We start from the raw sequence: 22,898 nt of genomic DNA on the forward strand, positions 1-22,898 counted from the left end.
TTGGAGTTATGAGATTTTTCTGATTTGTTTTGACTTTGGGGGAGGGGTTGGCAATAAATAAGAGTAATATCTAATAAAACCATCACATATACCAAATACCTATTTAATAAATTAATTTATAATGGATTTTAATGCTTTTCATGAAAGTTTATTTTATGCTAGTGCATACCTTCTGTATGCCAATCATTGTCTTTAAAATAAAGTGAATTTGTTTTTTTTCTTTTTGACTTTGATCTTCATTTCCAAAGAGATCCCGCACAAATACCCATTTCCCTCATTTGCATAGTTCGTATAAACACCCTAGTACCGTGGTAGCAAACTTCATTTTTATAAAAATGAATACCAAAAAATAAAGCACCCAATTTGGGATGATACATTTGAAAAATCACTTTCTTAAAAGGTATGAAAGTTTTGCTTTGTTGTGAATGATTGATTGTAGGTTTTCTTTAGCATCTAAAGTTTAGACAAGGAAAAAAATGAGTGTTCACAAATACTCTGGCCTCCAGAGAGTTCTGTCTGAGTGTGAAGGCATTTGATTACTCAAGCAACAAGCCTAGGAGCAAATGCCTAACGTGGCACCCACGTGAAATCGGCCTGCTGAGCTCTCCATGTCTCCACGTGGGTGCTCCACCTCTCTCGTTAAGCAGGTCACCACTTTTATACCTCTTGGAGGAAGACAAGATGGCTTTTCCGTTCTTGGTTTAACACACACCATAGACTTCAAAGTGGACTCCGAATTCTGAAATGACAGATAGTTGGTGCTTGCACACCCATGAGAGTCAGAGACCACATGCAGAGAGAGGGCAAATGCGCAGTGGAGTTTGGTCTCATCCCTACCATCACTTTCTCTCACTGTTTGGGTTTAGAATGAAGTGCATTGAGTTGTTTTGAGTTGTTTTGTTTTGCCTTTTAGTCCCTGTAGTGGCTGAGGGTGGGCTTCCAAGAAGACACTTCTACAAGGGCCTGTCCTGCAAAGAACCTTTAAGGCCCTGTGTCCGTAGGAAAGGAGACCACAGTCCGTCCTCAGTGATGGTGTACTGCTTCAGGTCAGGAGTGGCTCGGGACCTGGGCGCCCCAGCAGGCTGCACAGGCAAGAGGCTGTACAGCCCTGGTGGCGGGGTGGAGTCTGGCAGTCTGCGCTGGAGAGACTACAAGAGCCTTGAGATGCAGGTATTCAGTTGCTTTTGTCTTTGGGGGGGTCAAGATTCTCCTCCCTGTTCTCTTTTAACAGTGGCCTGGGGTTTGTGGGGTGTCTGATGGCACCTGCTGCTGCCTGCCTCACGGTCACACTGCCTTAGACCCACCAGACCAGAATCTTAAGAACAGCACTGGGGATACCTCGTGTCTCGGATTCCAAAGGGGCCGCAGTGTGGCCAGGTTGGGTCTCCTCTGTAGGCCCCACGTGCTAATATTGCTTGATGGGACAGGAGGACTTAGCAGAGCGGAGAAACTGCAGATCTAAGAGCTTCAGCAGCTGCACACCCCTCACTCAGGCTCTCACTAGAGAAGTCAGACCTGCACGTGACCTCTAGTGTCCTGGGAAACAAACAGGCTCGCCAGAACTGCAGTAGAGTCACTGTTGGGTTGGTTTCGTTAACAGGCACGTCTTCTAAAACCAGTAATGTATTCTTTTACTAGCTTTCAGAGTTGTCGTCAAGCCTCGTGTTTTCATAGCTCAGGTGGTGCCTTCCCAGCTGTGAAGGAACTGGCCTCTCTGGCCGACCTTCTGCTTTAGAAATAATGACTCACAATGTTGTTTTCAAAAGCAGTCCTTCCACACACTCACCCTGTGCAGCAAGTGGGACATTGATTCCAAGTTACAGATCAGGAGACTGAGCCTTCAAGGAAGCTAACTTAATGGCCAAAACACCCAGCTAAAAATCTAAGAGAAAGCAAAGCCAGGTCTTTCCAAATCACAGCTCGTTTTCCTAAAACACTGCTCTCTGGGACGAGGCCTGATCTTGTCACCTCCCTGATTCAAAGGCTTAGCTAGTAAATACAGGATGCTGTAGACTGTTAAGTGCTTTGTGAATGTAAGCTCCTTTGTTGTTGCACCAAGCTTTGGCAAATACCCAAAGCACAAGTGCTGTTATATTAGGAAGCAGTATCTTCCATTTCTTTGTATTCGGTTTCTATAATTCCTTCTACATACCTGTTCCCTTTCCTGGGCCTTCCTCCACCCAGGCCCAGCTCTGCAGGGGTCAGGCCTGCAGCGGCTTCTCCCTCCTCCTGTCGCACCTGGTATGATGGCTTCAAACCCCATCCTCTCTAGGGTCTCACCAGACTCACATCTGCAGGTTCCCCACATTCCCTGCACATTCCCCAGCTCGAGGTTCCCGATCAGCTTTTTGTGTGCCTTAGGCATCTGACGGGACCACACCGTTGATGTCTTGTTCTTCCCATTCCCACTCAGGTAAATCCTATCTCAGGTTTAAGGCACCACCAAGAATCCCATCAGTTTATCTTTCAGTTGTCCCTCCCTCTCAGCAGGTCCTGTCCATTTTCCAGAGAAACTGCACACTCCTCTTGAATACTAACGCTGGCAGTCAAGGCCGTGTTCCCCTTTCCTCTCAACCATCCTAACTGCCTCCCACCTGGTCTCTCCTCCCTTCTTCATTCCCTACCACCCATCCATTCCCCATGCTTTGGCCAAAGTGAGTTCTTTGCAGTGTGATCTTGAAACAGTTCATCCCACTCCCCTGCTTAGAATTCTTTGGTGGTTTTTCTGTGCGCTTGGAATACAGTTGAGTCTCTCCACTGCTTTCCTCACTCTCCACCCATCCGTACACACATAAGGTCCAGCCTCACTGATGGGCAGCTTCTCACAGGTGGGCTGCTTCAGGTCCAAGCTTACCCTGTCTCCTCTGGGAGGTCTTCCTCAACCACTCCATCCACAGTGGGCTCCTCCATTGTTCTGCTCAGTACCTGTTTCCCGCATCACATTCTTCTCTTTGTTTCCAGTCGTCCCACTCAGCTGTTGCCACATGGCAGGATCTCAATAGCTACCCATTGGCCAGATGAACCTTTGACTTCTGAAGAAGCTTTTGCAAACACTTGTATTCCTTCTTTCTCCTATCCTTGGACCTCAGGAATCATGTTGGAGACAGTAGGCCCCTGACCGACATTCTTTGCTTCCGCTGTCCCCAGCAGGACTCAACTCAGCCCACCAAGAGATGGGCACAAGGGGGAGTGGGAGTGTGGGCAAGCTCAAGATAACACCAGCAGTGACCCATGGCCATTGTCCTTCCTGCTTGTGAAGCCTTAGTAAATGTAAGTACCTCGTCAAAACAGAAACCTCGGGGCCGGCGCCACGGCTCACTAGGCTAATCCTCCGCCTTGGGGCGCCGGCACACCGGGTTCTAGTCCCGGTCGGGGCGCCGGATTCTGTCCCGGTTGCCCCTCTTCCAGGCCAGCCCTCTGCTGTGGCCCGGGAGTGCAGTGGAGGATGGCCCAGGTGTTTGGGCCCTGCACCCCATGGGAGACCAGGAGAAGCACCTGGCTCCTGCCATCGGATCAGCGCAGCGCGCCAGCCGCAGCGGCCATTGGAGGGTGAACCAAAGGAAGACCTTTCTCTCTGTCTCTCTCTCTCACTGTCCACTCTGCCTGTCAAAAAAAAAAAAAAAAAAAAAAAAAAAAAAAAAAACCACCAGAAACCTCTTCTCCCTGGACATGGGATAGGCCGGACCTGAGACACCAGGATGGGAGAACCTGGTAGGAAGCAGCACAACCCCAAGTCCCTTTTGTCTGCCCCTCTCCCAGGACCCTGGGGACGGCCCGCACACTCAGATGTGAGTCGGGAGGTGGTTCTGCTCTCTGTGGCCCTCAGACGCCTGTGGTGGTGGTCTCTGCAGCAGACGAGCCTGCTCTCTGTCCAGCTCTGCACGGTCACCTCCTTTTCTGGTAGTTTAGCACACTTTGAAATTTCCATCTCGGCCGGCGCCGCGGCTCACTAGGCTAATCCTCCGCCTAGCGGCGCCGGCACACCGGGTTCTAGTCCCGGTTGGGGCGCCGGATTCTGTCCCGGTTGCCCCTCTTCCAGGCCAGCCCTCTGCTGTGGCCAGGGAGTGCAGTGGAGGATGGCCCAAGTGCTTGGGCCCTGCACCCCATGGGAGACCAGGAGAAGCACCTGGCTCCTGGCTCCTGCCATCGGATCAGCGCGGTGCGCCGGCCGCAGCGCGCCGGCCGCGGAGGCCATTGGAGGGTGAACCAACGGCAAAGGAAGACCTTTCTCTCTCTCTCTCTCTCACTGTCCACTCTGCCTGTCAAAAAAAAAAAAAAAAAAAAAAAAAGAAAAGAAATTTCCATCTCATCTCCGCCTTTTTGCTTTGCAGCACTTAGTGCAATGGCTCCCGCGCCATCATTTATCAGAACAGCGATGGCAGCCTCACCGGGAGGCCACTGGGCGCAGTCCGCGTCCCGTAGGTGGTCCAGCAGGCCCCAGCTCCAAGGCTCTGGCACAAAAGCGCCTGAAAGCCACAGGGTGACCGCTGCCCCTGCGCTCTCCGCTGCCCCCGCGCTCTCCGCTGCCCCCTCTCCCTCCTTCCCTCAAGAACTTCCCCTCTGGTGGGCTGAAACACCACAGCCGAACTCCCTGGGCCCTGCCGGTGAGCCCCAGGCGGCCTGGCCTTCTACGGTGTTGGCTGCACTGCCTGCCTGTGCCTGTTGCTGTTTTCTCAAGACCCAAAATCCCGACACGACAAGAGGCTCAGCACCCAAGCAGGTGCCTCCGCCCCAGGCTCCCATCCCACAGCAAGCCCTGCACACACTGCCTGCGGTGACCGGCACATCCAGCCCGGGGCTCCGACTGCGATCCCCGAAACAGCGGCTCTTCCCACGGCAAACTCCTCCTTGGCCACATTTGCCTTGTTCCGGGAAGCGGGGAAGCGAGGGCAGGGGTCTCTGTGCAGAGCCAGGATCCCACTTCTCTCTCTCTCTCTCTCTCTTTGACAGGCAGAGTGGACAGTGAGAGAGACAGGGAGAAAGGTCTTCCTTCCATTGGTTCACCCCCTAAATGGCTGCTACGGCCGGCGCGCTGCACCGATCCGAAGCCAGGAGCCAGGTGCTTCCTCCTCGTCTCCCATGTGGGTGCAGGGCCCAAACAGTTGGCCATCCTCCACTGCCTTCCCGGGCCACAGCAGAGAGCTGGACTGGAAGAGGAGCAACCAGGACAGAACCGGCACCCCAACTGGGACTAGAACCCGGAGTACCAGCGCCGCAGGTGGAGGATTAGCCTAGTGAGCCCGGCGCCGGCCAGATCCCACGTCTTTAGATGGTGACCCTGCCTGGGATCCCAGGGTACAGACCGACCGCATGCTCGCCTTGGTACTCTTCTGGGGGTTAGGAAACCACCTCCTATTTCACAATTAGTTTTATATGAACGTGACTTTAAAACAAAGCCAGATGTTTAATCAGAGCACAATGCCCACACATTGTATAATCCGTGCCTGTTTCCATCTTACTAAAAATAAACACACAGGAGGCCGGGTGAGGGAGTGAGCGCGCGCGGGCAGGAGACCACGCAGGCGGCCAGGCCCCGACTCAGCTGCTGGTGCCCAGCCCGCTCCGCTCCCTGCGCTCTCGGGAAGCAGCCGAGCACGCGCGGAGAGGCCCGGCCAGGCCCTTGCGTCTCTGCTCCGAGACCAGCCAGGCCCTCGGCCTCCTCGGCCTTCGCCTCCCGCGTCCGTCCCCAGAGTCCCGGCGCAGCGCCCGCGTCGAGGGCCCTACTGCGCGCCGTCCTGGGCCTCCTCACCGTCGCCTTCGCCGCGCTGGGCCTGTCGCCTCTGCTGCACCAGCTGCCTGTCCAGTTCTCGGAGCTGCTTCAGGAAGCCCCGGTTGGGGAGGACACAGCGGTTCTTGGCCACTTGTTGGATGGCGTCCACCAGGGTCATGTTCCTGTGGATCATCAGGTAGGCCAGGACCAGGGTGGCCGAGCGGCTGCGGCCCATGGCGCAGTGAACCAGGATCTTATCTGCGGACAGAATGAAGAGAGGGAAAACCCGCGCTGAAGAGGGGGTGGCAGCAGGAACGGGGCTGCTGGCCTCGGCTTTGCCCCGCTTTCCCTCGCCACAGCCCACAGGTTTAAGTGGGGAGCCTGCCAGCATTGGCGGCCCTGGGTGGCTGGGAGGGGGCACGGGGGCGGGCGGCAGGTGACATTAGCAAGGCCGCCCCTCCTCCCTGCCCAGTGCCTACAGATGGAAATGCTGGACACGGGCGTTTAGGCTCGGCTTTGTTTCTTAGAGCCTTCCTTGTGTGTGTTCAAGGAGGCAGCCACTGGGACTCCAGTCACAGAAGGTACCAAAGGTACCCAATGAAGAGCCCCCCACCCCCACCGCCCCTGCAGTTCCCAGAAGCGGGGAGCGGTTCCAGTCTCTTCCGGGAAGAAACCCCTGTCTGTGCTGCAGCCGGAACATCTTGTCTCCTTCCTTGCCTCAATGGTAGTGAGTTCTACCTAGTTTCCTAGACCTGGATTTTTTCCCGTAACCATACATCTTGGAACTCTGTTCACTGCTGGACAAAGAGTTCTCTAGTTTTTATTTTATTTCTTGGGGCTGCATAGAGATTCTGTGCCGGGAGGACCCACCCAGCCCTTGGGAGACCACAGGGTGACCCATGCCCCCCCCCCCCGCCCCGGGTGGAACAGCCAGGCAGGGATGGTTTCTGCACTATAGCAGTGCTCCTGGATTTGACCTCACGTGATGAGAGTGCTCCCTCAGACAGAGGGCGTCTCGTGCCCGCCATGCAGCCCAGCAGCATCCGCATGGCCTCGGAGCCTTCAGAACCCGGGCCCACCCTCCTGCAGACTGGGGTTCCAGGCTGGGTCCTGTTCCTCAGCACCAGCCGGGTGATGCGCGAGTCCTCCCTCAGCCCCTGGACCCTCACTTGTCTCACCGCCGAATAGCAGAGCGAAGGCTGATCGGCACTGAGCGAAAACGAGTCAGTAAAAATCCCACGGTCCGGAGTTTGTTGTTGTTTTTAAAGACAAGGTCCTCCGTGTCATGACTGTTCCTGCACTTGGCGTTAGCTACATCATAACCTAGACTGGTGCTTCTCCAAGTGTGATCCAGGTCCCCTGGGAGTTCCCTTGGGAGACTCCAGGGTGGCTCCTGTTGCCATAGCAGTGCCCGGTGATGTTTGGCTCTCTGACTGTGCTGACTTTGGTGCTGACGGCACAGAGGCAGCAGTGGGCAGCGCTGGTGCCCCAGCATGAATCACGGCACAGACACCAGGCTGTAACAGTGATCACCATGTTGTCTACCACCCCACATCCAGGGGGTGGTGCCAGTGTCAACTTCCCTTAAGAATATCCTCGATGAAAATAATTTCAACCCTTCAGTACACTTCTTAATGTTCCATAGATTGCAATGGGCAACATACACGCTACACTTTGGCTATCTACCAAAATGTAATGGTTTCTCAAGCAAAAGCACGTGGGAGTCTGAGATGCAAACTTAAACTAGCTGCTTCCAGGAAATACTATTCTTACCTGAATGAACAAATGACAGAAAAGTGAAGGTTATTCCTGTTTGGGCACTTGGCAGACTTTTTCTCAAAAGTGAACAAGGTAAGCCTGTCACTTGAAAGAAAATGACTGACAGATTTGTGGCCACTGTTAAAATGCAAGCTTTCAAGCAAAAATTAAGAATTTTGAGGGGCCAATGCTGTAGCTCAGTGGGTTAACGCCCTGGCCTGAAGTGCCGGCATCCTATGTGGGCACTGGTTCGAGACCCGGCTGCTCCACTTCCAATCCAGCTCTCTACTATGGCCTGGGAAAGCAGCAGAAGACGGCCCAGGTCCTTGGGCCCCTGCACCCACGTGGGAGACCCGGAAGAAACTCCTGGCTCCTGACTTCCGATCAGTGCAGCTCTGGCTGTTGCGGCCAATTGGGGGAATGAACCAGCAGATGGAAGACCTCTCTCTCCCTCTCTTTCTCTCTGCCTGTCCTCTCTCTGTGTGGCTCTGACTTTCAAATAAATAAATAAATCTTTAAAAAAAAAAAAGAATTTCGGAAAACTTGTATCCATCACTGTGAGACTGACAGTTTTCCAACACCTGAAGATTTCTGTTAAGATCAATGGTGTTACTGGGGCCTGGCGCCGTGGCTCACTTGGTTAATACTCTGCCTGCAGTGCCGTCATCCCATGTGGGCGCCGGGTTCTACTCCTGGTTGCTCCTCTTCCAGTCCAGCTCTCTGCTGTGGCCGGGGAGAGCAGTGGAGGATGGCCCAAGTGCTTGGGCGCCTGCACCCGCATGGGAGATTAGGAGGAAGCTCCTGGCTTCGGATCGGCGCAGTGCCGGCTGTAGCAGCCATTTGGGGAGTGAACCAATGGAAGGAAGACCTTTCTCTCTCTCTCTCTCACTCTCTCACTGTCTGTAACTCTACCTGTCAAATAAATTTTTAAAAATCTTTAAAAAAAATCAATGGTGTTATTAACAACTGTGATTTTGTGATAATATATTAATGAAGTTTCAGCATTTGGAAGATGTACATAACTTGGTGAAACATATTCTCCAAGTGACTAATGCAGGCTACTACAGAATTATGCATGGGGAAGAGATACATTCAAAATACAAGACAGACCGATGGATTTTACTGTTACCGACAATGAATGCCACTGATATGGCTTCACATTCCACAACCAACCTTTATTGCTTTAAGTTAAAACATATTTATTTATTTGAGAGAAACAGAGGGAATGACACAGATTGATGGAGAGAATGCAGCTATTTGCTGGTTCACTCCCCAAATGTCCACAATGGCTGGGACAAGCCAGGCCGAAGCTGGGAGCTGGGAACTGAATCCAGGTCTTCCACGTGTATAGCAGGAACCTAACCAATTGAGCCATCACCAGCTGCCTCCCAGGGTCTGCACTGGCAGGAAGCTGGAGTCCGAAGCTGAAGCTGGAAACCAAGCAGACATCCCAACCAACAGCTTAACCAGTAGGCCAAACGCCCACTTTAAAAATGCCCTTTAAAAAGCTATCACTTGGGCAGGTGCTGTGGCATAGTGAGTAAAGCTACTGCCTGCAGTGCCAATATCCCATAATGGTGCCAGTTTAAATCCTGGCTGCTTCACTTCCAATCTAGCTTCTAGAAGATGGTCCAAGTGCTTGGGCCCCTGCACCCATGTGGGAGACCCAGAAGAAGCATCTGGCTCCTGGCTTTTGATCGGCTCAGCTCCAGCCACTGCAGCCATTTGGGGAGTGAACCAGTGGGTGAAAGACCTTTCTTTCTGTCTCTCCCTCTCTCTCTCTCTCTCTAACTCTGCCTCTCAAATACATAAATAAAACCTTTTTAAAAAGTTATCACTTGTAAAGAATATCTACAATTATTGGAAAATGCTATTAAAACATTCCTCCCTTCTCCAATACATATCTGAATGACACTGGATTTTCTTCATACACTTCAATGAAAACAACCTATCACAACAGACTGAATACAGAAGCAGATAAGAGAATCCAACTCAATTCTATTAAGCTTAACATTAAAAAGATCTGCAAAAAAAAAAATCTAGGAGCCACTCTCCTTAATTTTATTTTTGAAAGTACAATTTTTCATTAAAATGTTATTACATGGCTATGCAATGGTTTATTATTTTAGATGAGTATTTCTAAATGTTTAGGTTTTTATTTCTAATACACTAAAGATCTTTGAGATCCTCAATATTTTTTAAGCATATAAAAGAGGCTTGAGAGCCAGAGCTCTAGAGGAATAAAGCTGTCTTCGGCCACTACCGTGTCCACTGGTAGGCGGAGCTGAGAAGCTCCGTGAGTGAGAGGCTTTGCCCTGCTTCTGGGTCCCATTTGGGGGCACTCTGGGGCTCACCCCGTCCCCCTGACTTCATGGCCTTCTTCCTTGAAAGGATCTTCAAGGTTGCGTTGCCATCAGCCCTACTTTACAGCCAGGGAAACAGGCCTCGTGAGGTCAACTGACTTGCCGGAGATCACCCAGAAAGCAGATGGCAGCAGGAGAAACAGTTTGGTGCAACATGTTGTAGAGGTCCTACTGTGTGCTACGCATTGGCCCCTGTGCTCTAGGGACAGAAGCCATGAGGTCAGGCTGTGTGGCTCTCCCAGCCGGTCACCGCCACCACCAGCACCCTGCCAGGCCTTGCTGTCGTCGTGCAGCCTCTCCACTGGGCCTGAGCTGGCTGGGGCAGCCTGAGCTGTGCTGCTCCACGGCTGTGTTCCTGCGCCTGAGGCCTGGCAGATGACGGAGGTGCTTATGGATGCCGGTGGGTTTCTGATGGGAGAACATGGCAAAGAGCCCTACTGTGTGGACATGACTCCCTGATCGCCTCTCCACCCGAGCCGTGACCTCCCTCGTGGGGCCGTCCGTGCAGGACAGTGGCTGTGGTCAGAGGCTGGGGCAGCTTGAGAAACAAGGGATCCCAGACACCAGGCTGGGGAGGTCTGTGCATCCTGAGGCTGGACAGTGACGACCCCCCCCCACACACACGCAGAGCCTGGCAGAGGAAGGTAACCCTCAGTTCTACCATAGTTCAAGTCATCATAAGCGAACCAGGCGGCCCCCAAACCCCAGCTGTCCAGGTCACTGAGTATCCCGAGCAAGCCATTGTACCCTGTTCACCTGGGCCCGAAAGGAGGGCTAGAAGCAGGGGCCCCTTGTTGAGTGCAGTGTCGGGTTGGGGGCTGTGGGTACATGCAGCCGGATGAGTGTCTGCTCTGGCCCTCTGATCCCCACAGACTGTTCCAGAGGCTGCCTGGCTGCTGGCCAGCTCTGCTGACAACTAAAGCGTTTCTTCCTCTCCCGGCAGAGAAAAAAAAAAGGAAGGTAATTCTTTCTGTCAGGGCTAAATACTTGAAACAGACGAAAGCTGTAGTTCATTAAGCCTTTTGGGGGGAGCCTGAAGTCTGTTAAGTGGGATGGGGGAGGGGAGGAGGAAGGGACAGGAGATGGAGGGGTTGGAGGTGAAGGGGGAGAGTGGCGTGGGCGCTCGGCCCTAGCAAGAGCCCCTGCGGCTCGATCTGACTTTCAGGACTGCACCCTGGGTGCGGGCAGCCAGGAAGGCTGTTGGGCCTGCTGCTCCCGGGAGGCCTCAGGTGCTGACCAGGCCCAGCCACCCTCCTCCTGGCGCCTGTCCGCAGACTCAGGGCCTGGCTCCCTCTTAGCTCTGTGGCTCTGCCAATGGCTGCCCTTTGCAGCCCAGTCCCAGGCCAAGGGACGCTGCGCTCGGGGAAGCTGAGAAGACGTGGGCCAGGAAGGCCTTGTGCCTCCACAGACCGCAGCAGGGTGGCCAGGAGGCTCCCTGGGGCCGGCGCCAGCTGGGCTAGGCCTGAGCGAAGGCGCTGTGTCGGAGCTGCCATTTTCTAGATCCGTGGCTTTTGGAAAGCCCAGCAGGGCTGGGCTCCCAAGCCTCACCCCGACTGCATGGTTTGCTGAGCGCTTTTTGTATGTGGCTGCTGTCAGTTCTCACAGCAACCCAGAGATGTCTGTGAAACTGTTACCCCCATTTGGCAGATAAGGCAGCTGGAGGGCAGAGCGGTGACTTGTCAGTCGCCCCTCTAGGAAGTGGCAGGCACTTGATCAGCCGCCAGAGCTCCCCCGCCCTCCGTGCTCTGCGGCATTGCGAGTATGTGAGTCAGAGGAGACTCACAGGAAAATATGGACTTGGAGTTGGCAGCTCAGTGCGTGCTGACATTTTCTTCTCTTACCTTATTTTCAGGGAAATGCTGGCCGCACCACCAGATTGGTTTATGACCCACTGTTAGGTTGCAGTCTTTGAAGAATGCGGGTTTCAGTGAAAAATTTCCCCTTTGGCCTTTACCGAAAGGTGAATTCCCCAGTCTCACGAAGAAACCCAAATCCTGAATCACAGCTGCTCCTTAGCTGCCCGTTTTCTGAGGTGATGGGCAGGTGGGTTTCTGTCACTCACATCATCAGAACCAGGCCCAGCTGGCATCCCATGCATGCCCCCACTTAGGGGCACCCTGGTGAGCAACTGCCTTGCCTGGGGCAGGGGATGCCCTTGGCCAGTCTCCCACACACTCTGTTAGAACCCGGCTTTCTCAGCAATGTGTTAAAAAAAAAAAAAGTCCGAGTTCCTCCTTCTTTCAAAATAGTTCTGAGTGTATGGGCACCCCCAGAGAAATGGTGCAAAGTGTGTTACAAAGGGCAGGGGTGAGGCAGCATGTGTGTGTGTGCCACAGGAGGGCAGGGACCCTAAAACACTCGCTGACAATGCGGTCTGGGGCAAGCTCAGGAAGCTTAGGAAGCAGACTTTGTCCTTTTTTTTTTTTAAATTTTTGACAGGCAGAGTGGACAGTGAGAGAGAGAGAGAGAGAGAGAGAGAGAGAGAAAGGTCTTCCTTTGCCATTGGTTCACCCTCCAATGGCCGCCGCGGCCGGCGCACCGCGCTGATCCGAAGGCAGGAGCCAGGTGCTTCTCCTGGTCTCCCATGGGGTGCAGGGCCCAAGCACTTGGGCCATCCTCCCCTGCACTCCCTGGCCACAGCAGAGAGCTGGCCTGGAAGAGGGGCAACTGGGACAGAATCCGGCACCCCGACCGGGACTAGAACCCGGTGTGCCGGCGCTGCTAGGCGGAGGATTAGCCTAGTGAGCCGCGGCGCCGGCCCGTCCATTTCTTTATACCTACTTCATGCAAAGTAGATTTTCAGATGGCTTCCTGTTTCAGGAAAAGGATGACAAAATGCAGCTTCTTAGAAGATCTCACTGAATTGAAGCCACAGTGGGGCATGCCCGGGGACGCAGTGTCCGGCAGGGCAGTCCCTGTGTGCTGTCACCGCTTCTCCTGATGAGGAGTGACCAGGTCACTTGTTTCTTAGCCTGTAAGCAGCTGGCAGCCTTTCCTTCCACGATACCTGGCGACCTCGCCTACAGCAGAGCCACCAGACGCTCAAGATAAGTGCGCCAGACTCTTCCGTGAGGCCTGACGGGCAGGAGGAGTCCCCGCTGGCAGTGTCCTGACTATGCCTCCAGTCAGCTCGGTGACCCTGGCTTCTGGGGCCTCCCTTTCCCCAGCTGTCACACTAGGCCAGTGGTCTGGATCGTGGTTTAGGTTTTTCAGGAGCAGCTGAGCTAACTGGAGCCGTTCTGGAAGGGTCAAAGTGCTGAAAGGTGGGGGTAGAGTGGGCCCCAGGAGCTTATTACAGACCCCGCACTCAGCGCCTCAGCACCACAAGGAATAAAAAGAGTGACTGAGACTGACCGTGAGAGTCGTGGGCAGCTGTGTACACTTAGCTGAAGCTAGCCAATGGAGGGCAGGAAAGACAAGAGGGAGCAAAGAGATGAGGCCGTGTCTCTGGGCCACACTGTCCATCAGCACCTCTCTTGGAAATGGACTTGTAGGTCTGGCTCTAAGATGCCCCAGCAGGGTCCTTGGTGTTCTAGCGCAGGACCAGACCCCACCATCCACTTCGCCTGGAGCCCATGGCAAAGCTGCTGCTAACGAGCCTTTTGTTCAGACCACTCAGGGCACAGGCGACAAACTCGTGGCCCCTGGGTTGCGTCTGTTTGCCCCTGGTAGCGTTTTAAGAAATTTCAGTTTGTCGCCATTGCTTAAAAATGAAGTGTCTTTCCAGAAGATTCAAGATCGGGGGCTTTTCTTGACAAGTGAGGAGATCTTCCCCGTTTGTGCTCATTCTCTGAGTCACAGCTGCTCTCTCAAGGGGGTCCTGGGCTCTGTGGCGCCACAACAGCCGCTGCGCATGCCTGCATGCCCGGGGCCTCCCATTCAGCCAGCCTCATGTTTACACTCTGCCTGAAGAACCAGGGTCCGTCTTCGAACCCCTGCCTCGAGGAAGTCTTTAGCTAAAGCGGATTCACAGGGCCCTGAGAACAGAGCCGGCCTCCACCTAGCAGCGCAGTCTAGTCCTGTCCCCACCCCATTCAGCTGGTCTGGCCCCCACAGCCCAGCTGTGCAGTCTGCGCCCTGCACGTCCCTGACCTGTGCCTATACTTCCCGTCTTGACCCTCGCTTTCTTTGCTAGGCGCTCTTGGCCACCTGACACCTCCTCATCCAGGCCCGTGGCCTGCCCAGGCCAGCACATGTGACTTGAGAGCCTGATGCTCTTCTGATTTGGCAGGAGGGCTCAGACTCCCAAGTGGCGCGCCAGGGCCCTAAACCAAGCTTTCATGTGAGTGCATCCCACTAGTTCAAAGCTGGAATGGAATGTGTTTTTTTTTTTTTTTTTTCTTTTTCCCTTTCTTTTAGGCTTGGGAGCTTTACGATGCCGGCCTGCACGGGCTGGTGTGGTTGCATGGCTGCATGCTCCAGAGCACACGAAGCCTCTTTATCAAACACATCCGAGAGCCTGCTGTGCGCCAGGTCCTCGGCTAAGTGCTGTGCGTGTTTCGCTGCTGATCCTCATTACAGCCTTGTGAGGTAAATATTTGCGCCACCAGATGGAGAAACCAAGGCTGGGGGAATGCACATGCTTCGGAAGTTGTGTGATGGGAGTTTGAACCCAGCCCTGTCCTCTGCCAAGTCTGCCCAGCGCCTCCCCTGGGAGCAGGGTCTGCGAGCTGATGCGGGCAAGTGAGCACAGTAAGCAGAAACTCAAGGACTGGGCAGCTGTAGGGGTTTTGGGTGTGTGTTGCTGGGGAAGGGGAAGGGGAGGGAGGTTTCACGTCCAGGATGTTTTCAGTTAACTTCAAATACTCTGGGGCAAATTTGACTTCATGGGGATGAGTCACAGTCCAGTTGCTTTTTTGATCCTGCTTGGAACCCAGAAAGCACAAAAGATAAAATATGGTCCTAAAAGGATGGCCTACACAGGAGGCCCTCCAGCACAACACCGGCTCTGTGGGCTTTCCCCATGATGACCTTGCCTTCTGAACCAAAACCCTGACAAACTGGCGGTGGCCATGGGTGGCTCTGCAGTCAGAGCCACTTTGGGATGGCCACCAAGGCCGGAGACTACCCGGCAAACCTGGCCCAGGCCCAGACTCAGGCTGCAGGTTCCTAAGCAGGTCAGTCGGTCAGTCTGCAAGGCTTTCAATTCCAAACTCTTGTGGGGAGAAAGGCTGTCAGCAGTGGGGTACCCTGCATTGTGCCTTGGCCCCGCAGAGGGGTGTGACACGTGGGGCTGAAGTCAGCAGGGATCGGGGAGCTGAGGGCCCTCTGTGGAATGGCCCGAAGTACAGCCTGCAGCCGTCACAGCACATTGTCTCACCCTGACACACACCTAAGCTGTGCCCTTCTCTCCAAAGTAGCCTTGTCGTCTTTCCCGGATCGGGCAGCTTAAACTGCATGTGAAGTCCAAGGACTAGCTGTGTGAGCCGAGAGACGGTCATTAATGCTCATGTTGCCCACTGTGGGTGCTGAACCCGGATTCTCACAACAGTCCAGTCAAGGTCGCCTGCTTTCTGAGGGAGAGCCTCACTAGGCTGGGAAGGAGGGAGGGCAGCCCGGGACCCGGCTGGCAGGACATGGACAGTCTCCCGCAAAACTTAAAGGATTCCCACTCAAGTCAGCTCCCCGAGGGCTTTCCGGCATCTAAGGCCTTTGCTATAGTGGTATTCGGGCCCAAGCACAATTAGCGCGTCAGGCGCAGAACCAGCGTTGAGGGCGCTGGAAGGATGGCTGATGCTCCTTGGGGAAGACAAAATCAGACTGAAAGGCCTTTCCTGTTAACCCTAGATTCTGAGTCCCCCCCGCCATGGCAATCAAGGCCAGCGCCCCACTAGCAGCGCGCTCCACGCGGCGGGGCAGGTCCTCAAACCCCAGCCACCCCCCGCACCTCGCGCACGGCCTCCTGGGCCTCGCGCACCCCAGCGCGCCGCGTGCAGAGTGCCGTGCGCAGCTCGGCTTCCGGCCCGGACGTCGCGCAGGGGCGGGGCCTTGCGGCAGGTCCGGACTGTGGGGTGGGCGGGGCCGTGCGGGCCGCGGCGCGCTTACTGTGGTCGTCGCGGAGCGCGGAGTCGATGAAGGCGGCTGCCGAGTAGAAGAAGACACTGAGGTCGAAGGTCGGCAGGTCGTCGGCCTCCACGCCGTGGTACTCGATGGGCATGTCGCGGTAGTAGTCGGGCCCGGTGTCTACGTTCCAGCGGCCGTGGGCGGCGTTCAGCACGTGCGTGAAGCCCGCCTTCTGCAGTCCATAGCGGTCCAGCGCCGTCGCCCTGGGAAAGGGAGAGAGGTGAGTTGGCTGTGTGGCGCCTTGGCCTGAACCCGGATTCGGGCTCGAATTTGGGGGCCAGTTACTGCTTTGATGGAAGTTCCCAAAGGAGTCGCCCCTGCAGGTGGAAGTCGCAAAGCCCTGCCCTTCCCGAACCATAGACCGCAGCGCCATTTCGTCTTTGTGCTAGCCCGGCTGCAAGTTAGGGTAGGTGAGCCACTCACTCGCCCCGTTCCTTCTTTCATAATTCCCCAGAGGCCACCAGAGTAACCTGTCCATCAGGGCCGCCCCCATGGAGTCCCAGGAGACCCTTCTCGGTGAGCCTCGTTTGAGCCCTCTGGAACCTGGTAGGGTCTGGAGCAGAGTCTCGGCTGGAATATGTGGTGTAACGCAGGCCTTTCTGTGCAGATTTGATTGTGTTGAGTTTGAAGGATGGGTGGACACGTGTCAGTGTGAAGCCGGCGCTCTGGTTGGTGAGTCTCTCGCCCAGTTGGGCAAAGCATTGTTCTGAGAAGGGCTGTTTGGGCAGCCTGTTGTCTGAATTGATACTGGAGAAGCTCTGAGCCACCAGTGGCATTAATGATTTTTTCTAAGCAAGGGTTTCCAGGAATGAAGAGTGAAGTCCTGTTGAGGTAGATGGCCTTGGGACTTGAGGACACTAAAGGCAGCTTGGTAAGCCCAGGCAGGGCTGGGCTGCCAGAGGAGTTATTTCTGTCTGGAGGTGGGAGTGGAGGACTTTACGGGAGAGGGGCCTTTGAGTCAGCCTTAGGACAGGTGTCAACACTTGGTGATGGAAGGCAAGAGAGAGGCGGAGCCAAGGAAATAGCACAGTGGGAGGTCTGCAGGCAGTGATGGCCTTTGAGAAAGCATTTATTTTTTTCCTGTAACCAATCATTTGTCACCACATAATGATCTAAGGTCCTCTGTGTGTCAGCCACCAGCCTGGGTGATGATGATTCAGGGTCCCTCAGAAGAAACTTGGCGCCCAGTGTGGCTGGGAAACAAACAAACGTACAAACAAGGTAACTGCGGGGAGCACTGGGAGCTGTGAAGGAATTAAAACTGTGATACAATCCAGGGTGACTGTGGTCATGGTGTATTTAGGTAAGGCGATGTAAGTGGCCTTAGGCTAAGACTGGGGGATGAGAAGGGGCAAGGCCAGGGAGGAGTTGGAGGAGCAGTGTTTCATCCAGGCAGAGGGAGCAGCATGTACTAAGAACAGGAAACCGTGTGGCTTAGTAACAGAGAGGACAGTAGCATAAGAGCAAGCTGGAAGGGTGGGCAAGGGCTGGCTGCTCGGGGACCCTTTAGACCACTGGAAGAATCTGGGTTGTGTTGTGCGTGTGAGAGAATACTGTTGGAGGGTTTTAAGGAAGGAATGAGCATTGTTTGCTTTTTTTAAAAATCAATGTGGCGGGTAAGTGCACGTGTCTGGGAATGCAGTGGGACTGCCAAGAGCAGGGGTGGGCCTGGGCTAGAGTGATGGCACAGCTGGGCTTGCTGTGAGTATGACTGGGAAGGGCTGAATCCTGTGGGGACAGTTGGGAAGGGCTGGTTTGGCCAGAGGTGAGGATGTGAGAGATCAGCTGTGGGTGTCTCCTTGGACCCCACTTGGGTGGCAAGATCTGTACCTGGGAGTCAAGGAGAGCAATAGTTAGTGTTTGAGGAGGGCTGACCCAGTCTGGGCGTTAAGATGTCACCTCCCTTGATGGCACAAGTCCCAGTTCTGTAGCTCAGGGAAGAAGTGGTAAGGGGCTAGAACTCTAACAGAGGGCGAAAGTGGCCTTGTGTTCCAGCTGAGGACTGGAAGGACAAGGCTGCTGGAAAAGAGATGTGGACAGAGATGACCATCTGGGGTGCCATCAGGGACCCCTGGACTAAGAGCAGCCCTGCTCTTAAAAAGATACACCCCACAGCTCCTGGGCCGGGGTGCCCTGTCTCTTGCTGGGCTCCTGGAGCTCCTTGTTTGCCACTAGAGGAACCACAATGATGTCTGATTTTGGGCAGAGAGAGGCCTGAACGCAGGTACCGTGCATTTAGAAACATTTGCTTGTAGCCCATTGGAGCTGTGGGAGCTGTGGGGTCTCTCCAAGCCCCTGCTCCCCAGCTGGCTGTTGGTGCTGTCAGCCTATGTTATATATTAAAACTTTTTTTTTTTTTTGACAGGCAGAGTGGACAGTGAGAGAGAGAGAGAGAGAGAGAGAAAGGTCTTCCTTTGCCGTTGGTTCACCCTCCAATGGCCGCTGTGGCCGGCGTGCTGCGGCTGGCGCACCACGCCTATCTGAAGGCAGGAGCCAGGTGCTTCTCCTGGTCTCCCATGGGGTGCAGGGCCCAAGGACTTGGGCCATCCTCCACTGCACTCCCGGGCCACAGCAGAGAGCTGGCCTGGAAGAGGGGCAACCGGGACAGAATCCGGCGCCCCGACCGGGACTAGAACCCGGTGTGCCGGCGCCGCAAGGTAGAGGATTAGCCTACTGAGCCGCGGCGCTGGCCACCAGCCTGACTATGGAGCACATTCAACTTTCAATTTTGCCTTAAGAAGCTCTACTTTTCATTTTCCTTCTTGTCCCGAAGTACGTATACAGCAAACATTGTGCTTTGGGGACCCAGATCCACGCTCCATTAAAGCCTCAGCTGAGGCAGCCCATCTTGCTGAGTAGCAGTCAGCCTTACTTTGAGTTGGAGCTCAGTGGAAAAATTAGAATTAACTGTCCTTGGCTGGCGCCGCGGCTCAGTAGGCTAATCCTCCACCTGCGGCACCGGCACACCGGGTTCTAGTCCCGGTTGGGGCGCCGGATTCTGTCCCGGTTGCCCCTCTTCCAGGCCAGCTCTCTGCTGTGGCCCGGGAGTGCAGTGGAGGATGGCCCAGGTGCTTGGGCCCTGCACCCCATGGGAGACCAGGAGAAGCACCTGGCTCCTGCCTTCGGATGGGTGTGGTGCACTGGCTGCTGCGCGCCGGCCACGGCAGCCATTGGAGGGTGAACCAACGGCAAAGGAAGACCTTTCTCTCTCTCTCTCTCTCTCTCTCTCTCACTGTCCACTCTGCCTGTCAAAAAAAAAAAAAAAAAAAAAAGAATTAACTGTTCTTGTCAGGCTATTCCTACCCACCATCAAGCCTGGGTGCAGCAGCTGGAGTCTACGTTGTCCAATGGCAGCTGGAATAACAGTTTGCGCTGAGCTGCTCTGAGGGTTAAAGATTGGGGCAGATACGCGACAAGACTCAGTGTGGGACAGCTCCACGTTCACCCCCTAGGCTGGCTCTGGCTGTGTCTGAGAGAAAGGAAAGGCTCACCGGGAGGGTTCCAGGTGGCGGGTACCTGAGGCCTGCCACCAGTTTCAGAACTCAGCTCCCCTCGCTGCTGGCAAGGTGGCGTCCTCACCCACCGCTGGGGTCTTTCCCAGCTCGGTCTGCTCAGTGTCCAGTTGAGCACTCGGGAAGCGTTGCAGCGGATGGGCATCTGCAAGTGAGCAGGGCCTGTTCCAGCAGAGACACCCTTCCTCCAGCCTCACTTGGGCCAGACGCCCAGCTCAGCAGTTACTGGGAGGGGGTGCCTGGCGCTGGAGTGTTTTGTTTTCAAAATTTCAGATGGGCCAGATGTATTGTCTGCACAGATAAATTATGGGGGAAAAGGACCAAGGAATGTAGGGGTGTTTTGAGTTGCTGGGCACAGAGAGAGGCTGTTCACCTCTCTCCTGAGGCCATGTACCTGTGTCTGCTGAGCGAGAAAAGACTCCTGGAAAAAAACAAAAACTCATTTAGAACTTTACTTCTGGAATCTGGATGATGGAGGGCCCTAGTTTCTGGTTGTTTAAGAAAGCCCTAGATATGATCAATCTGTTCATTTTTAAAAAAGACTGTGTCATCTCACTATAAAAGTAGCACATGCTCAATGCAGACTGTGGAAAAGGTTACATGGCTCCCCATCACCATGCAAAAGGTCAGCTTGTTCCTGCCCCTTAGAAGAAAGAATGTAGATTGGCTTTTAGATGTAAGGTCTTTCGGTTTGTGTTTTATGCATAGATTTGAGTGTTCTGTAGCAAAGTGTGGTTTGTTGGGGTACAGTGCTATAGTTTTGAAACTTTGACATGGTGATATATAGTAAACGTCTCCTGTGTCAACATGAAGCTTGCAGTAGCTGCTTGCTATTCCATTCCTGAAGTCAGTCCCAATTTCACCTCACCAAGCACTTCCCTGTGTTTCTTTGGGCACAACTCTTATAGTATGTCCTCCAGAGAGATTTTTTTTTTTTTTTTTTTTTTTTTTGACAGGCAGAGTGGACAGTGAGAGAGAGAGACAGAGAGAAAGGTCTTCCTTTGCCGTTGGTTCACCCTCCAATGGCCGCCGCGGCCGGCGCGCTGCGGCCAGCGCACCGCGCTGATCCGATGGCAGGAGCCAGGAGCCAGGTGCTTTTCCTGGTCTCCCATGGGGTGCAGGGCCCAAGCACTTGGGCCATCCTCCACTGCACTCCCTGGCCACAGCAGAGGGCTGGCCTGGAAGAGGGGCAACCGGGACAGAATCCGGCGCCCCGACCGGGACTAGAACCCGGTGTGCCGGCGCCGCTAGGCGGAGGATTAGCCTACTGAGCCGCGGCGCCGGCCCTCCAGAGAGATTTAAAACAAGTGGAATGACTGGGTTGGTAGGTATGGACATTCTTAAATACATTTGCTACCCACTAGAAAGCTTGCTCAAATTTACATCCTGATTTTTAGTCTTTGTGATTTCTAGGCAAAAGAGAGAGAGAGAAAGAAACCATCTTGTTTTCATTGACCTTTTTTTAAAAAATATTTATTTATTTGAAAGTCAGAACTACACGGAGAGAGGCGAGGCAGAGAGAAAGAGAAAGAGGTCTTCAATCCGCTGGTTCACTTCCCAATTGACCACAATGGCTGGAGCTGCACCGATCCAAAGCCAGGAGCCAGGAACTTCTTCCTGGTCTCCCACGTGGGTGAGGGGCCCAAGGACTTGGCCCATCTTGTACTGCTTTCCCAGGCCATAGCAGAGAACTGGATTGGAAGTGGAGCAGCTGGGTCTCGAACTGGTGCCCATATGGGATGCAGACACTTCAAGCCAGGGAGTAACCCTTTAGGCCACAGCGTGGGCCCCTCATTGACTTGTTTTAGCAATGAAATTGGATGCTTGTTCACATGCGAATGGGATTTGTGGAGGTTTTTTTTTTTTTTTTTAAAGATTTATCTATTTATTTGAAAGGCAGAGTTGCACATAGAGAGAGAGGGAGATCTTCCATGCCTCAAATGGCTGCAAACGCTGGGACTGGGCTAAGCCAAAGCCAAGAGCCAGGAGCTTCTTCCAGGAGCTATCTTCCCACATAGCTTTAGGGACCCAAGCACTTGGGCCATCTTCCGCTGCTTTCCCAGGCCATTAGCAGGGAGCTGGATCAGAAGTGGAGCAGCTGAGACTCAAACCATCGCCTGTATGGGATGCTGGCATTGCAGACAGTGGCTTTACTTGCTATGCCACAGCGCCAGCCCCTGCAGTTTACTTTTTTTTTTTTTTTTTTTTGATAGGCAGAGTTAGACAGTGAGAGAGAGAGACAGAGAGAAAGGTCTTCCTTCCGTTGGTTCACCCCCGAAATGGCCACTACGGCCGACGCACTGTGCTGATCCGAAGCCAGGAGCCAGGTGCTTCCTCCTGGTCTCCCATGGGGTGTAGGGCCCAAGCACTTGGGCCATCCTCCACTGCCCTCCTGGGCCACAGCAGAGAGCTGGCCTGGAAGAGGAGCAACTGGGACAGAATCTGGCGCCCCAACCTGGACTCGAACCCGGAGTACTGGCACCACAGGTGGAGGATTAGCCTAGGGAGCCGCGGTGCCGGCCTGAAGTTTACTTTTGAAGAGCTTTGTTATAACCCTGGTTTTGATCCAGTTCTCTTTAGCTCTTCTGTCTTCCCAGAAACGTCTGGCGTAGTTCTGGAGTCTGACTCCAGATTGCAGTCATGAGGAAGCAACTTCTTTCCCACAGGGCCCTGTTCCCTCATTCAGAGCCCTTCCCTCTCTCCCTCCTCTGTGGCTGGCCCAGCCTCCTGCCAGCCTCTTTTGACTTGCTCCCAGGAAGCTTGCTTCCAACCCCTCCGCAGCCAGTGCGCTGACATTCCGCTTGGTGAGATCCCTTGGTGCCCTTGGGCTCAGCCCAAATCCCTCAGCCTGTGCCTGCGAGGGATTTCCCCAGGTGTGCGCCCCTGCACAGAGGGGAGGAGGCTCAAGCCCTGAGACATACATGTGTGCAAACCCTCCTGCAGCTTCCTTCCCATGGAAAATGAGCTGCTCCACTTGCAGGATTCTCCATGGGACCTTGAAGCAAGTCCTTTTGTGACCAGGCACACTGTCCCTGACCTGGGCTGTGTGGGGGACTTGCTGCTTGCCTGCACAGGGTCGTGGACTCCTGTTGCTGATTGTCTGTATCCTGCTTACTCTGGTGGTCACGTGTCATTTCACAGCCATAGCCACTGATCTGCACATGTCCACCTCATTTGTGAGTTCAGTTCGGTGGCCTTCTCGGTCTTGGTGTCCTTGTTCCTTGTCTGTGTTGGCTGTCTTCGGTATTGAGCCCCTGAGGGTGGACAGCTTCTACTGCTGCATGACCTAAAACAGTGGGAGCTCCAGGAACCTCCGTATCTGGTACTTGCTGTGTAGAACCAATTACACTGGCAGTATTTCCCTTACAGGATTGTTTTTGAAGTCCAGTGAAGCAAAATTTAAGCTGCTTTAAAAGGTTAATAGATAAATTCAGAGGAAAAAAGCAATAGACAGATGTATATCAAAACGTAGCCATCCCCCCTGTGGTAGGT

The 22,898-nt window shown here is 54.1% G+C and overlaps 2 protein-coding genes across 2 annotated transcripts in view; one reads left to right on the top strand and one right to left on the bottom strand.

Moving 5' to 3' along the window:
- Positions 1 to 5,384: 5,384 nt before the first annotated feature.
- The window catches only part of DUSP29 (dual specificity phosphatase 29), a 37,650-nt gene continuing 20,136 nt past the window's right edge, over positions 5,385 to 22,898 (bottom strand). Inside the window, exons 5-6 of the mRNA XM_051823183.2 lie at positions 15,877 to 16,097; positions 5,385 to 5,968 (exon numbers count right to left, since the gene is read on the bottom strand). Coding sequence (XP_051679143.2) covers positions 5,721 to 5,968; positions 15,877 to 16,097 — 469 coding nt within the window. The 3' untranslated portion in view covers positions 5,385 to 5,720. The remainder of the gene's footprint in view (positions 5,969 to 15,876; positions 16,098 to 22,898) is intronic.
- The window catches only part of SAMD8 (sterile alpha motif domain containing 8), a 128,504-nt gene continuing 121,578 nt past the window's right edge, over positions 15,973 to 22,898 (top strand). Inside the window, exon 1 of the mRNA XM_070057881.1 lies at positions 15,973 to 16,114. The gene's annotated coding sequence lies outside the window, so the exon portion shown is untranslated. The remainder of the gene's footprint in view (positions 16,115 to 22,898) is intronic.

The sequence above is a fragment of the Oryctolagus cuniculus genome, chromosome 15 (genome assembly GCF_964237555.1).
Source record: "Oryctolagus cuniculus chromosome 15, mOryCun1.1, whole genome shotgun sequence".
NCBI lineage: Eukaryota > Metazoa > Chordata > Mammalia > Lagomorpha > Leporidae > Oryctolagus > Oryctolagus cuniculus.